General features: G+C 42.3%; 1 protein-coding gene across 1 annotated transcript; it reads right to left on the minus strand.

Annotated features, from left to right (window-relative positions):
• Positions 1-8582: 8582 nt before the first annotated feature.
• bcs1l (BC1 (ubiquinol-cytochrome c reductase) synthesis-like) lies at positions 8583-13532 on the minus strand. Its single transcript, XM_083996465.1, has 7 exons — positions 12849-13532; positions 11928-12067; positions 11612-11806; positions 10968-11031; positions 10676-10848; positions 10338-10455; positions 8583-8881 (listed from the first exon to the last, which is right to left on the minus strand). The coding sequence occupies exons 1-7, from the start codon at positions 13166-13168 to the stop codon at positions 8629-8631; spliced, it is 1263 nt and encodes a 420-aa protein (XP_083852591.1). The 5' UTR covers positions 13169-13532; the 3' UTR covers positions 8583-8628.
• Between the last annotated feature and the right edge of the window lie 47 nt (positions 13533-13579).

Consider the following 13579-nt stretch of genomic DNA (forward strand, 5'->3'; position numbering starts at 1 on the left):
CCAGTCTCGAATGTGAGCATAGCTTTGTTTTGGCACGTGATATGAGATGCGACTGTTATGACGTGGCGTCACGGAACGCTCAACGTCATCACGTAAATTAGCAGGTTGATTCGGGTCTGGCGTTCCCACTGAGCCGATCAGAGCCGAGCCGATTGAAGGTGATTTTAACCCGCGTCGCTTGCCGAGCCGAGTAAGAGGGGGCGAGGACATAAAGTGATTTGTAGACGGTCAAAAGAATTTTAAAGTGTTTTCTGAAGTGAACAGGGAGCCAGTGTAATGATGCCAGAATGGGTTTAATGGGCTAAGTTTAGAGGGACAACGAGGAGTTTTGGAAAAGCAAAGCCTTTTCACACTACATTTATGAGCCTCCACGCGCACCGTAGAATTCTTCAACCGGCGCAAGACAGACTCATGTTTTCATTCATCAAGAATTAAAGTCAGAGGTTCAAAGAGGTTCAGTTACCGTCGTAGTCCCGACCATAAACGGCAATACGGCGGCGTTATTCTCATGAGCGTCCGCGAAACCGAAAGTAAGGAAACGCTGGTTGGCTCGCCCAGCATTTCCACCATTAATTAAAATAACAAAATAACGATAGAGACAAAACGATATATTTATCGAAAATGGGCCCATTAACAAGTGTGGGTAGCGTAGATTCATCCACATTAAAGCTATGGTCTACGATTTGGAGCATTGGTAATTATTATTAACATCGTTTATACAGCAATTATGGTCTTGTGGTCCGATATACACAATATAAATAGCAAAAAGAACCAAAAAAATCCATTCAGTCTATCAGCCATGGGCCTGCATAGAAATTGACCAATGGGCGCCGCGCGCCCCGTCCGGCTCCCACTGGCTCGTTCCCTCCATCCAATCCCCTCGTCTCGCCTGCTCCTCCTCGACCCCCCTCGTCCCCACGGGACCAAATAGAAACTCCTCGTTGTCCACTTTAAGTTTTTTTTTGTGTGTCGTAAGATTACTTGCTAAAGGTTACAGAATGGCTGTTAGATGTTTTGTTGATCCATTCTTCCACCATAACCTTCACCAATTTTATAACAGGAAAAAACAAGTGAGTTTTCTTATCTCTCCCTGGGCAGTTTAACCTGTATTACTTCCTCACTGATTCAACTCTTTGCTATTTGTATCATGTGGTTTGTTGAAATGAAACCCCACCTCATTACCAATGAAACCAGTCCATTTAGTACATAATTTCAGTCATTGCCTAAACAAACTACACTGTATACTGGCTTTGAAAGGGATACGAAGCATTGGCTGACATCAATCTACCAACATGCATAGGTAATTATAGCATCAAATGGTGGTTGGATTGTAGCCTTTATTTTAATGTACTTGTATTAATAGGAACCAATGTTATTATAAGGACTTTTTCATTTTATTTTGTTCCTCAAACTACATGCTTGTTTAAGTTTTACAATTGCTCTAGCAACATGCACAGGTAATTAGACTCATTGTGTTATGTGTTTCTGAAGCTTTTTGATTTGTCTAAAAATCATTCTTTTATATAAAATAGGTAGCCCTCTACATGTAATACACGTGTTAAGAAATTCTCCTCTGAGATTAATTCTGATTCAGGAAATTAAGTTAATCAGAGAATATGGGGATCCACTTTTAGTCTGCTTAATTGATGAACATCCTTTTGTCATTTTTTCTTCTGTTGTTCAGACTATATTGTTCAAGTTTTACTAGTGCTACATAGCCAATGTTAGCAAATTAAAAGCCATTTACTACCAATGTAGAATAAATGTTGTAATTTCAGTATCAAACTTCACTCCTTTACGAACAAAAATCTGTACTATTGCTGTTTGTTTGTTTTTTTTCTTCTATTTTTAATACTTACAAAGAGGTGTAACATGTTAACCAGTTAAACATGTCATTTTCCTACGAAAAGTCAGAATCCAGTTTGGCAGGTGAAGCTGCTGAGGGTATAACAATAGCAACTCATGCCAATGCGTGCCAGTGCCAACCAGAAGCAGAGTGTATGTAGGAGTGTATGTGCGGGGGGGTGGGGGAGTTGTAGGTGAGTCTTCAGGGGGCCAGTCCCCAGGCCAGTCCCCAGGAAGGATAGGGCGTGTGGGAGTGAATGCAAAACAATTCCGTTCAGTTCAGTTCATAGGAGTGTGCATGTAGGTGTGTGAGGGGGAAGAGAATCCAGTTCCGGGCAGGTAGGAGATGAGGGGTGTGTGTGTTTCAGGTAGGGGAGAGGGAGAGTGAGAGCAGTAGTAGTTCTCAGGTCAGACAGGGAGAAGCCTGGAGAGTTTGGGGTAAAGGGGAACTTATCTGCTGATACAGGGGTACAGGGATGAGAGCCACACCTGAGTCCGAGCAGGAACACATCCGCCTGCTCCAGGGATTCAGTTCCTTTTCCCGAGTCCTGGGTCCACGTCCTGATTTCTCAGCTTTCCTCAGTTAAAGTCTTTTTTTTTTCACTTTTACTTAAAACTCTTTTCCTCCTTTCCTTTTCAGTCTCTCCTTTGTTTGATTTTCCCTCCTCACAGACTCTCTCAGGTCTGATTTCTAACCTCCCTTCCCCCTCCTTACCAGTGCTGTCACCTCCTGCTTCCTTTCACACTTCTCCTTGCTACAATGTTATCAATCAGTCAATCAATTTGCAAAAATTGCCGTCAAAAGAGCTCGCGGAGATTCTGGACTCAAGGCCAGGCCACGCCGTCTTGCCCTTTAAATTGAGAGCTGCGCAGTGCCCACACACAGGTAGCAGCAATACCGTTGTCCTTTACTCTGCGATATAAAACCACCAAGCCAAGCTGTTACATAATCATATATGATGAATGATAAGCCCAATAGTTGTGTTCAGATGGTTAAATAGCTTTGTTGATCATGCGATCAAAAGTCTTTTAAGCGCCGTTACGCACGCCGCACGTCTCTCCTCCTGTGCGCTCCTCTCCTCTCCTCCCTCTCCAGTAGCTACGGCTGCTCAGCTCTGGCACCGGGACTGAGACGTCACCGCTGCCTTCACTCTGTCTTTGATCCCTCTGGTCAGGGCGTTTAGATCCGAGTGTGACCTGAGTGTCCCACCTGAGCTCTGTGCCATAGCGCGCACATCCAGCCCAATGAATGACAGCAGGTCTCTCAGTTACCTGCTCAGTGAACTGCTGTTCAACACTGATCAGAGCAGCTCTCCCTTGTTTGCCGAGGTTTTATGATTAACCAAAATCTTCTTTTGTTTTTTGCCCTATAGGCCCATCTACTTTACTTTCTCATAGATAATCTCCCACGTTTCTTCTGCTGCAGCTCGACAATGTTTATTTGCCTCTCTATTAATCCATCTGATCAAATGTTCGTTCTGTGTTTGTGGCCATCCAGCTCTCTGTCCACACTATCCATGGCGGAAACGATTACCACATGCAAAACACTCATTTAAATACTGCGATTTGCGAGTGTTGTCATTTAGCGGGTTTTACTAGGAGCACGCAATTTAGCGCCCCTTGTCTGGGATCTTAGTAGATCCTGCCCAAAGTGTGTTTTTTTTATGACTTTGTTATTGATTTATTTGAGGACGTTATATGTGTGAATGTTTAGACCTGCTGCAGACTACTGTTGACTATAAGAGCAGTTAGTAACAGTTTTTTTTAAAACTCAGAGTTGCATATAGATTAGAAGATAAGTATGATCAAGCTTGCCAAAATGATGGGACTGTTAAACCCAAGTTATTATGTGTAGTCTGTGTCTGATGCTAGTTAAAGGCCTATGGCTCGTTGAGAGCGCATAACACATGGTTTGATATTACTGATGAGAACACACACAATGTACTGTTAATAATGTTGGAATGGAGAGAGATACATTCTTTTTAATGTGTGTGGAAGTGTAAAGCTCAGTTTGTTGAAAATAAATTTGGCACACCCAGTCTTTGCTGGTGCACACCCCATGTATTTTTTCTGGCTACACCACTGATATACCAAAACACACAAATAGATATTAACGGTTTACAGTACACCTATAGATGTTTATGTAGAAAAGGAGCTAGAACACTTCTAACACTTCCTAATACTTACACAGAGGTGTGACAATGTTAACCAGTTAATCATTTTCTAAACTACGTCATGGCAGAATCCAGTTTTGCAAGTGGAGCTGCTGAGGGTATAATTATAACAGTGTAGTGCATATTTGGCTATATAAACTAACCCTATAGATGTTTATGTAGAAAAAAGGCTACACCCAGGCAGGACCGTTGTATAGGGGAGAAAGGTGATGATAATTCTAGGGGCCCAGTGCCCAGTAGGGCCCACAAAAAACCACAGTAGTCTAATCTTTGTATGACTGATTTATTCTGCATAAGACCCTGACTAATACTCATAGTAATGCTGCATTAGCATCAAAACAAAGTAGGCTAAATAAAAAATGATAATACATACGTAGTCTAAGAAAAGAAAAAAAGAAAAAGTCAGGGGGTAGGGGCCCACTTTAGTATTCTTTAAGGGGCCCCAGGATTCCTAGCAACGGCCCTGCACCTAGGCTATATTCAGATAATTCAAATGCTTATTTTCAGCATGTCATGACACACCAGCCCTCAACATTCAACCTGATACTCACCCTGAATACTAAAATGCATTTTACAGTAGAAGGGGGTTGGAATACCCAGCAGCCTTGAAACTGGGTGTTACAGTGACTCACTATCACAATGTATGAAACAAGAGGCAAAAAGAGGTCTGTCAGGAGGTTCTTAGACCATTAGTGTGACTTTGCGATCATCATTTTTTACACACTGCTAAATGTCTGATTGGGATGTGTTGATAATTCTAAGTTGTTTTTTTAAAAACTGCAGGCAAACAATAATCAACACAGTGGTGATCGTGCTGTTGGGGGCTCTTGCTTTGGCTGCTTATTTGTATCAAGATTCTTTTCAAGACGACTTTGTCCTCCTGGAAGAAGATGTGAAACAGGCCGTCAGCGCACCAAAGCCAAGTGTACCAAAGCCAAGTGTCAAAGAGTCTTTTAAATGCGAGCCAAATCTGACTGCTGCCAGCCTCCCAGGCGTCAACGAGTATCCCAACTTTATGAAGGACATGCTCCTATATCGTCACTGTCGTAACTACCCCTTGATACTGGACGTCCCTGACAAATGTGGAGGGACTGAAAAACCCATGGACATCTTCCTTCTGCTGGTCATCAAATCCTCCTCCACCAGCTTTGAGCGCAGAGAGGTGCTGCGCAAAACTTGGGCTCAGGAGAGGATATACAATGGTATGTGGATTCGAACAGTTTTCATGCTCGGAACGAATGGTGAAGGATTTGAGAAAGAGAGATGGAACAAAGTAATCGCAGCAGAGCAAAAGAGGTATAATGACATTCTCCAATGGGACTTCATGGATACTTATTTCAACCTCACCTTGAAACAGTCCCTGATTTTTGATTGGCTGGATAAAAATTGTCGTCAATTTCGCTTCCTGTTTGACGGTGATGATGACGTATTTGTCAGCACAGAAAACCTTGTTGACTATCTCCAAAGCCTCGACAATGATGGAAGCAAGCACCTCTATGCGGGCCATTTGATGTGGGGGAACCCCATCAGAGACCCACACACTAAGTATTTTGTTCCAAAAACTTTGTACGAGCCAGACGAATACGCTCCCTACTGCAGTGGTGCGGGTTACTTCATGTCTAGGTACACAGCTATGGCCCTCCACAAGGCGTCCAAAAGAGTTCCTTTAATTACCATGGAAGATGCTTACATGGGGCTGTGTTTGCAAGAAGCTAAACTCAAGCCCAGGCATCATATTGGTGTTATGCCGTTCGGATGGAAGCTCCCTACCAAAAAAATAGATCAGCTTGACCCTTGCTTTTTCAGAAATGTGCTAGTGTTACACAGACTCGTATCATCTGATATGTTCGTTGTGTGGGACAGAATGCATGACCCCAATCTGAAATGTGGTGTCTCAAAGTAATGACTCTCGGGATAAACAAACTAAATTTTGCTGTTACTAAAAGGTATTATAGGTATTACTTGTATTATTAGGTATTGGGTATCATTATTGTAGGTATTACAGGTATTATACTTTATCAGACATATTAACATACAGTAATAGATTATCAAGAAAACTATGCAAAAATCCCTGCAGGTGGTGTGCTCTTCTGGTGATTGGTCTATTTTTTGGCAGCCATTTTAAAATCACATTCTGTATAGCTCTTGATTTGATGTACATGCTCAACATTAGAGCTCACCATTAGTTTTCTGTGTATTGTGTATTACTAAGGCTGCTGCTGACAGGATTTTCAAAATAAAGCAACACCTGACATTAAAGAACAACTTGGTTGGAAAAGCTGCGTATTTGTTCATTGTTCTGTACTAATTAAAAAAATATTTTCTAATTCTAAGTCTAGTAGTGGGGCAGCTTCGCTCAATATATCACAACAATCGTTCATCTTGTGATAAAAGCGCAAAATTTGGTGAATATGTTTCAAACAAATCGGGGTATTGGGCCATCACAAAATTGCTCCCTAGTGGCTGTAGCAGCCATTTGATTTGTTAAAATGAATAAAAATTGCCCTTTAATGAACCTGAGTGATGTTTTATTGTATATCGTTGGAAAGCCTCATTAGTCACCTTTACAATGAGGTACAACTTGTAAGGATCATGCATCCATGGAATGAGGAACAAGTGTTCAATTGGGTGGAACTATTCTCTTGTTTTTTTACTGTGTTGCTATATGTTATCAATTGAAACCCCAATAAAAAGAGGACTGTGAAGGGGAGTGTGAGAGCCAAAAAAACGTTGTTAAGTGTTTCTGTTCTTTTTGGTTTGTAATAAAGCTTTTCCCACTTTAAAGTAACATTGCGGAGTTTATCGCCCTTAAAATAGGCTAATGTTTCCAGACTCATTGCAATGGTAGAAAAATGGTTAATAGGATGAATGGTGCTGCTGCTGCAGCCTTAGCCGGGTCGCATCGGCTGAAACTGCACTATGTAAAGCCAGGAACACACCGGCCCGACAGTCGGGCGTCGGGGAGATTCAGACGGCGTCGGGTCCGCATTTGTTTGGTGTGTTCATCTGCATCGCGGAGGCGCGGAAGCTGTCGGGTCTCGTCAGGCCCGACTCGACAAGCTCAATCTGGGAGAGTCGGGAGAGTAGACTCGTCGGGTACTCTGATTGGCTGTGTGCTAGCTATGGCGATTCTGATTGCCGGTGCGGAAGTGACCACAGTAAACAAACGGTGCCCTAGTCTGCCCTACAGTGAAAATGGCACATAAAATAAAAAGAGGAGTAAAGCAATATATTAAGCTGCAATATATATTTAGGCATCAATGATGTTCAATCAAACCCACATAGTTTGAAACAACGTTCAAAACACACACAGGAATGTCACAACTAAGCATAACCTATAAAGTCCGCTAGCTTAATGCTAACGTATAATGTAAAACACCATAGACGGGCTAACAGAAATTAGCATTGCTATCGACATTTTGAGGCAACCGACAGCCATAGCAGTAAAGCTGCTTAAAACAGTTTCAATTCTGGCTTTAGCGCTGTTAACACGTCACAGTTTAATCCAGAGTCTGTGGTCAGTTTATAACGCTTGCTAGGAAATTTGCTCCAATGTTTGTTTTGGGAGAAGTGCAGAGTCTGTGGAAGCCGCGACCGGGGACCGTGGCAGCGGCTGTCACAAGGGCAGTAGCCGCTCTACTGAGCTGATCGGCCGGGGCCAACCTCCGTGACTCTTTCCTCATCCCGGGGGAGAAAACGAGCCAAGTAACTTATCCGCACGCTTTTAGAGGTTTACCGCTGGCTGGTTAAATTCTTTTTAGGAGATTAATGTTGGTCTCATTGATGAAATTCAACAACTGTGGCAGTCGCATTAGTTTGTTTGAATGAAAAGTGAGCAGGGCTGCCTCTGGGCTACGTACTGAAATCACCACATTTATGTAAATAAATAAATGTTTTATTTACGTAATAAATGCAGATGTACTGCTATTGTACTACTATTGTGTTTTGAAATAATTGATAAAGGGTAGGTACTAATTTTCCAGCTTCTTCATGCCCAGACTCTACTACTAATGCTATTTTTGCCTGATAACTGGATAATGTGTTTTGCAACCTCAAATCTTCATAACACGACATAGTGTGCAAGTGCTGTTGCCTGTTGACACTGTGGTCTTAAGGGAAACGAAAATCTGGGAAGTAAATCCTTACCAAGAAATGTCTTCATCATTGTGTTCAGGAAGGTGTTTAATGTCACCTATTAAAATGTTCAACTCCCGTGTGGGAAACCTCCTGTACAACTGCTCAGAGTTAGGTATAATACGTGATATTACACACCTTCCTAAACACAACGGTGAAGAAATGTCTTGGTAAGGATTTACTTCCCAGATTGGTTGAATATCTGATAAATGCCTTTACTACAGTATATATTCTCTCTCTCTGCCTGAAACTGAGGGGGATTTGCAACACAGAATGTGTAAAAGATAACAGATGCTGGTTAACAGTGGCAGGTGAAGGAAGTGTACTGTACATCAACACATGCTTCACACCTCTGTGGTATCAAAGCAATGCTGGCTTTGTAAAATCACTTCAATTGAAAATGCAAAAACAATTTACTCGTTTCTCATATTTCTCTTTTATTCAGCGATCATTCTCCAGGTATCTCCTGATCCGGTCATCCTTTAATTTGTGCAACATTGTCTATAGATCCTGCCGGGTCCATTTTGTGCAGCAGAAGGTGTCCCTGTACCTGAGCAGCACTGATGTCCGAGTGAGTGGCTAACGCACACTTGGCAAACCGTTCTCCTTCAGAAACAGGCTCATCGGGGTAAAAGCGCCGGAACATCTGGGTCAGCTGCTCCTGAGTGCAGTGGCCAATGTACTGCTTCAGATCCACACGGCCAGGCCGGATCAGCGCTGCATCTAACCTGTGTGCACAGAACATGAACATATAAAACATGAACTATATATTAGGCAGACATGGGCCTCTATTTGAAGAGAAGAAACGTGCCCATGCAAATTTCAAATATGCCCTTCGATTTATTAAAAAACATGAGAAGTCTATGAGATCTGATTCACTGGCTAAGAAGTTGCAATAGTGTTCATGATTTTTGGAAGGAAGTCAAATGTATGAATAATTGCAAAATGAGGCAACACTTTATATGACGCCTATCTCTATAACGCATTATAACCATACTTATGAGTCATAATGCAGTTATAGCACTGTATAACTATAGTTATAAACACTCATAAATGATCATGATTCTTTATAACAATAATCATAACACTATAAAGCATTTTATCATGACTTATAAGGCCAGGTATTATAATATGTTATAAGTAAGGGATAATGTATAGTTCAGAGGTTGTTATGGAGAAATAAATGTGAGGAAAACATAGATTTAAGAGGAAAAAAATTATTTTGGATGGGGGAAAAAAGCATCAATATGATATGAATAGAACGGCGTTTTTCCCCAACCTAAACCATTTTTTTCCTCCTAAATCCATGTTTTCCTCACGTTTTTGTCTTTGTTGATATGGAAACAGTCCTGAGCTTGACTAGTAAGGTCTACCCAGGAAGCTAGAGTAAACAGAGGTACATGATAAAAACATGTTAACACTACTCTCTCATATTAACAGAGTTATACACACTCAGTGTTGTGTGGTAAGGAACTGGTGGATGTTCCAAAGCATTTGTAGTGATATTTTGAGCATTATTCACGAGTTTCCGAACGTCAAAACCGGAAGCCGGTTTTGTACTTCTGGTGGAATTGTATGTTTACATTTCCATGGTTTCAGTCGTTGTCATAGTTGCAGTAAACACATGGATCTATTAACGCTGGCTTTTAACATGGATGTCAATTTGTGTGGTATCCATTGTTAAAAGCTGGTATGATGATCCATGCGTTTTACAGATTTTCATTGAAAAAGAAAAAAAATCCATGCATTTATGGAAATGTAAACATACAATTCCACTGGAAGAGCAAAACCGGCTTACGTTTTTGACGTTCGGAAAAGGTGGATATAGAGGCCAAAGTCGCGGTACTTGTAAAAAAAAAACTTATTCAGAAAACATTAAAATTAAATAGGTTTTTTCACAGTGGTTCAATATTTACATTTTAATGCATTTTGGCAACACTGGGCAGGTCTTATCCCTACACAGATTTGTATGAAAAAATATTGGCTACACCACTTGAAATTGGCTTGCATCACATCATTAACGCATTTATATTTGCTCCACTATGGCCACTTGGGGCAGCATAACAGCTGCTCTTTCTGAGTAGAAGTGATCACAGCATTTGAGGCTGGAAAAACAGAACAATGTCCCACAGGAGGCAAAAGATTTTTTTTGGATGAGGTGCAAAAAAAAATACAGTAGTGTACCTGTCAATGAAGTTGGTGGTCATAAAAACTATTCTGGCCTCAGATGAAGCCACTCCATCCAGAGAGTTGAGCAGACCACTGAAGGTCAGTCTTCCCATCCCCTGGTAGGCCATAGGGTCTGTGAGGTAAAGACAAAAGACAGTGTCTGTCTGAGCAGCCACAGCTTCACACCGTATCAGTGGGAAATGTAACTCGTAGGTGCGTGAATGAAAATATCTGACGAAGCCGAAGAAGAAATGCATCTCTCATCACATTAATTACAATTACAACTAAATGTTGTGAGTTGCTTCTAACAACAAACATCTAACATCTATAACCACTTGTCCGTCTCTACTTACTCTCTGTGGGAGACAGATCTCGGCTGACGAAAGCTGCATCTACATCCTCCAGCAGGATGATGCTCTGCTGTGGAGCCACACTCAGCAGGTGGTTCAGACGGTCATCTGAAAGCGTTCTGTCGCTCAGACTCATCAGACATATGCTGTAGCCCAGCTCGCCTGCCAGCGCCGTGCTGAAACACGAGGTGTCATACACCGCAGATGAAAATTTGTAAACTACCGTATATGCAAAGTCTTGTGTGTGAAATAAAGGAACTTAGTCCTTTCAGTTTTCAAGTGACAGCACACTCACATAAAGCTACTTTTTCCACATCCCGGGGGTCCATAGAGTAGATATCCTCTTCTGTAGGGGATGCCTGCAAAGACGAAGAATCATCACTGTCATCCAGGTGAACTTCACCAAATCACTGACAGCTGAAAATACTCCCACTCTGTGCTTAAAAATGATAATTAAATTTTAAAAAATAAGGTGGATATGAGACTATTTTTTGAACATTTAAGCTGAGTAGCTACAACTTATTCATGGTATAATATATCATTGCCACAATTTTCCAAGCTAACTTTATGTACAACATTTCTGGCAGCTTCTGGTCCCAGTTACCACTATACAATATCAGAATCATCTTGTAGACATGGACTTTAACTTTCTGAGGTTATTTTATTATGTCTTTTTATTCCAAAGGAATGTTATGAAGTCCTAATGCTATTACTCATTTGTCTAGGTTGGTGCATTCAAGTGCATAAGGGAGAAACTAAAACTGAGACACCAATTTACAGCAACCATTCTAAATTCTCAAGTTTCACATGTCAAGTTTTCATCGTATGCACAAACAACAACATATTATCTGACAATGGTTACACTACAACAAAATAATAATGACTTTCATAATACAGAAGCATTCAAAGATCATTTTGATGAATGAATGTATGTTTTACCTCTGTCTGTGTACCACTTGGGGTTTCCGATGAAGTCCTTCACATCGTCCACAATCCTCTCACCCACACCAGACTGCAGGACCACAGAGCTGAGGGGTCTGCGTCGCCGTGGAAATCCAAAGGGCCTCCACTCACCACCCATGGCTGTGTACATTACCGTCCGCCCCTCCTCCTGCTTCAGGGCCATTTCTCTTGCTACGAAACATGATGGACAGCTGCGTTAAATAACAGCAACATGGTTCATATCAGAGGCACCACAGGTTACTCACACTGCACATGACAGGATACTGGTCAGGTATCTACCATAGAGCTGTACCTTCTTGTAGGATATTGAAGAAGATCTGTTTGTCTCTGCCTAAAGCAGTGAAAGTGACAGACTCCCATGGAGTTCCTGTGTGTAGGTCCACCATCTGCTTCTCTCTGGTCCTCTCCACCCGGATCCACTTCCTCCCATACCTGCAGAGCACAATGGATGACAGTGTCACAAGTTGTACTGTTGACAGAGTACAGAGGTCTCTAAAGCATATTGATTTGAACTAGGCGTTAAAGGGATAGTTCAACATTTTGGCAAATTAGCCTATTGCCATAATCCCTATAGTCATAGCAGTAGGTTTGTTACCTTTATTTGTAGGTGCAAGCTATTTTTAGAACGGCGGAGACGTGAGCTGCTCAGTGAACACAATGGAGGTGAACGGTACAGGTCCTCTGTCCCTCATCAAACTCATCAAATACACAATCCAACAACTCCAAAATGCTCCCGTGGAGAAGTTGTGACCTGCACATTCGCCACAATATGAAATAATAATGTAACATTATGAGGCAGAGTTGTTGAGACAAATGCGTAGCCGGAACTACATTCCAGACACGGCTGCTGGGCGGAGTGATTTCAAAAGTGCAAGTAGTTCTGAGTATTTGCTTCATGTGGAGTAATGTTACATAACTAAACATGATTTTTTCATAGCCTGGTGACTGTGCAGGTCACAACTTGTCCATGAGAGTGTTTTGGAGTTGTTGGATTGTGTATTTGATGAGTTTGATGTACCTGTACCATTTACCTACATTGTGTCCACTGAGCAGCTCACATCTCTGCCCCACTGATCTCAAAACAACATGCAACAATAATTAAAGGTAATGAACCTACTCCTATGACTATAGGGATTACTGTATGGCGATAGGCAAATTTGCCAAAATGTTGAACTATCCCTATGTTGAAATATATCTGTTGAATTGTGCTGACCAGATGATGTGGTTCCCAGGGCTCGGGTGGAAGTCGAACTGCGTGTGCACCCGTCCACTCTCGTGTGCCAGGTAGGAGGTCTCCACGCTCAGGTGCTGAGTGTGTCTGGCGTGCTTGGTGATCCAGCTCAGCAGCCAGTGGTAGCTCTTGTCCCTGCTGGGAACCTCCAGGGTGATCATGTAATTCCTGCGGAAGAAGATCATCCCCACCTGCGCACCTTTCCTGGCCACTGCCAACGCAGTGCCAACCCCAACCAGTCCAAAGCCTGCCCCAAAGTATGGGTTGTCCTTCAGGCCGTCCAGGAAGTCTGACAGGGGCATGCTGCTAATTTATGAACTCCTCCAGTAGAAACCTGAATCTATACAGTTACAGCTATAACAGCACAGGACCACAAACAAATTCCACACTCATCAGCAGGTCAGATAGTCCAGGCAGTGTGGAGATAACTGGTATGCGTCAGTGGCTGTGGAGCTGCAGCCAAGACGGACAGCTGCTGTTCATCTCTGTAGTCCACTTCCTGAATGTCACTGACCTGTCCTCCTTATCTTCACCTCACAACACGAGCTTGTGGTCATGGCCGTTCCTACTTCCACCGGTTCGTTATAAACAGCACTCTTCATCCCATAACAATCCCCATGTGTGTAATGTGTGGGTCTCAGCTCATGCAGACGGAGGGGAGCGACCTCTGCTACTCTTCCTGTGTTCCACCAATATCGTTCCGACTGTTCGCC

The sequence above is a fragment of the Trachurus trachurus genome (assembly GCF_905171665.1).
Source record: "Trachurus trachurus genome assembly, chromosome: 21".
Classification (NCBI taxonomy): Eukaryota; Metazoa; Chordata; class Actinopteri; order Carangiformes; family Carangidae; genus Trachurus; species Trachurus trachurus.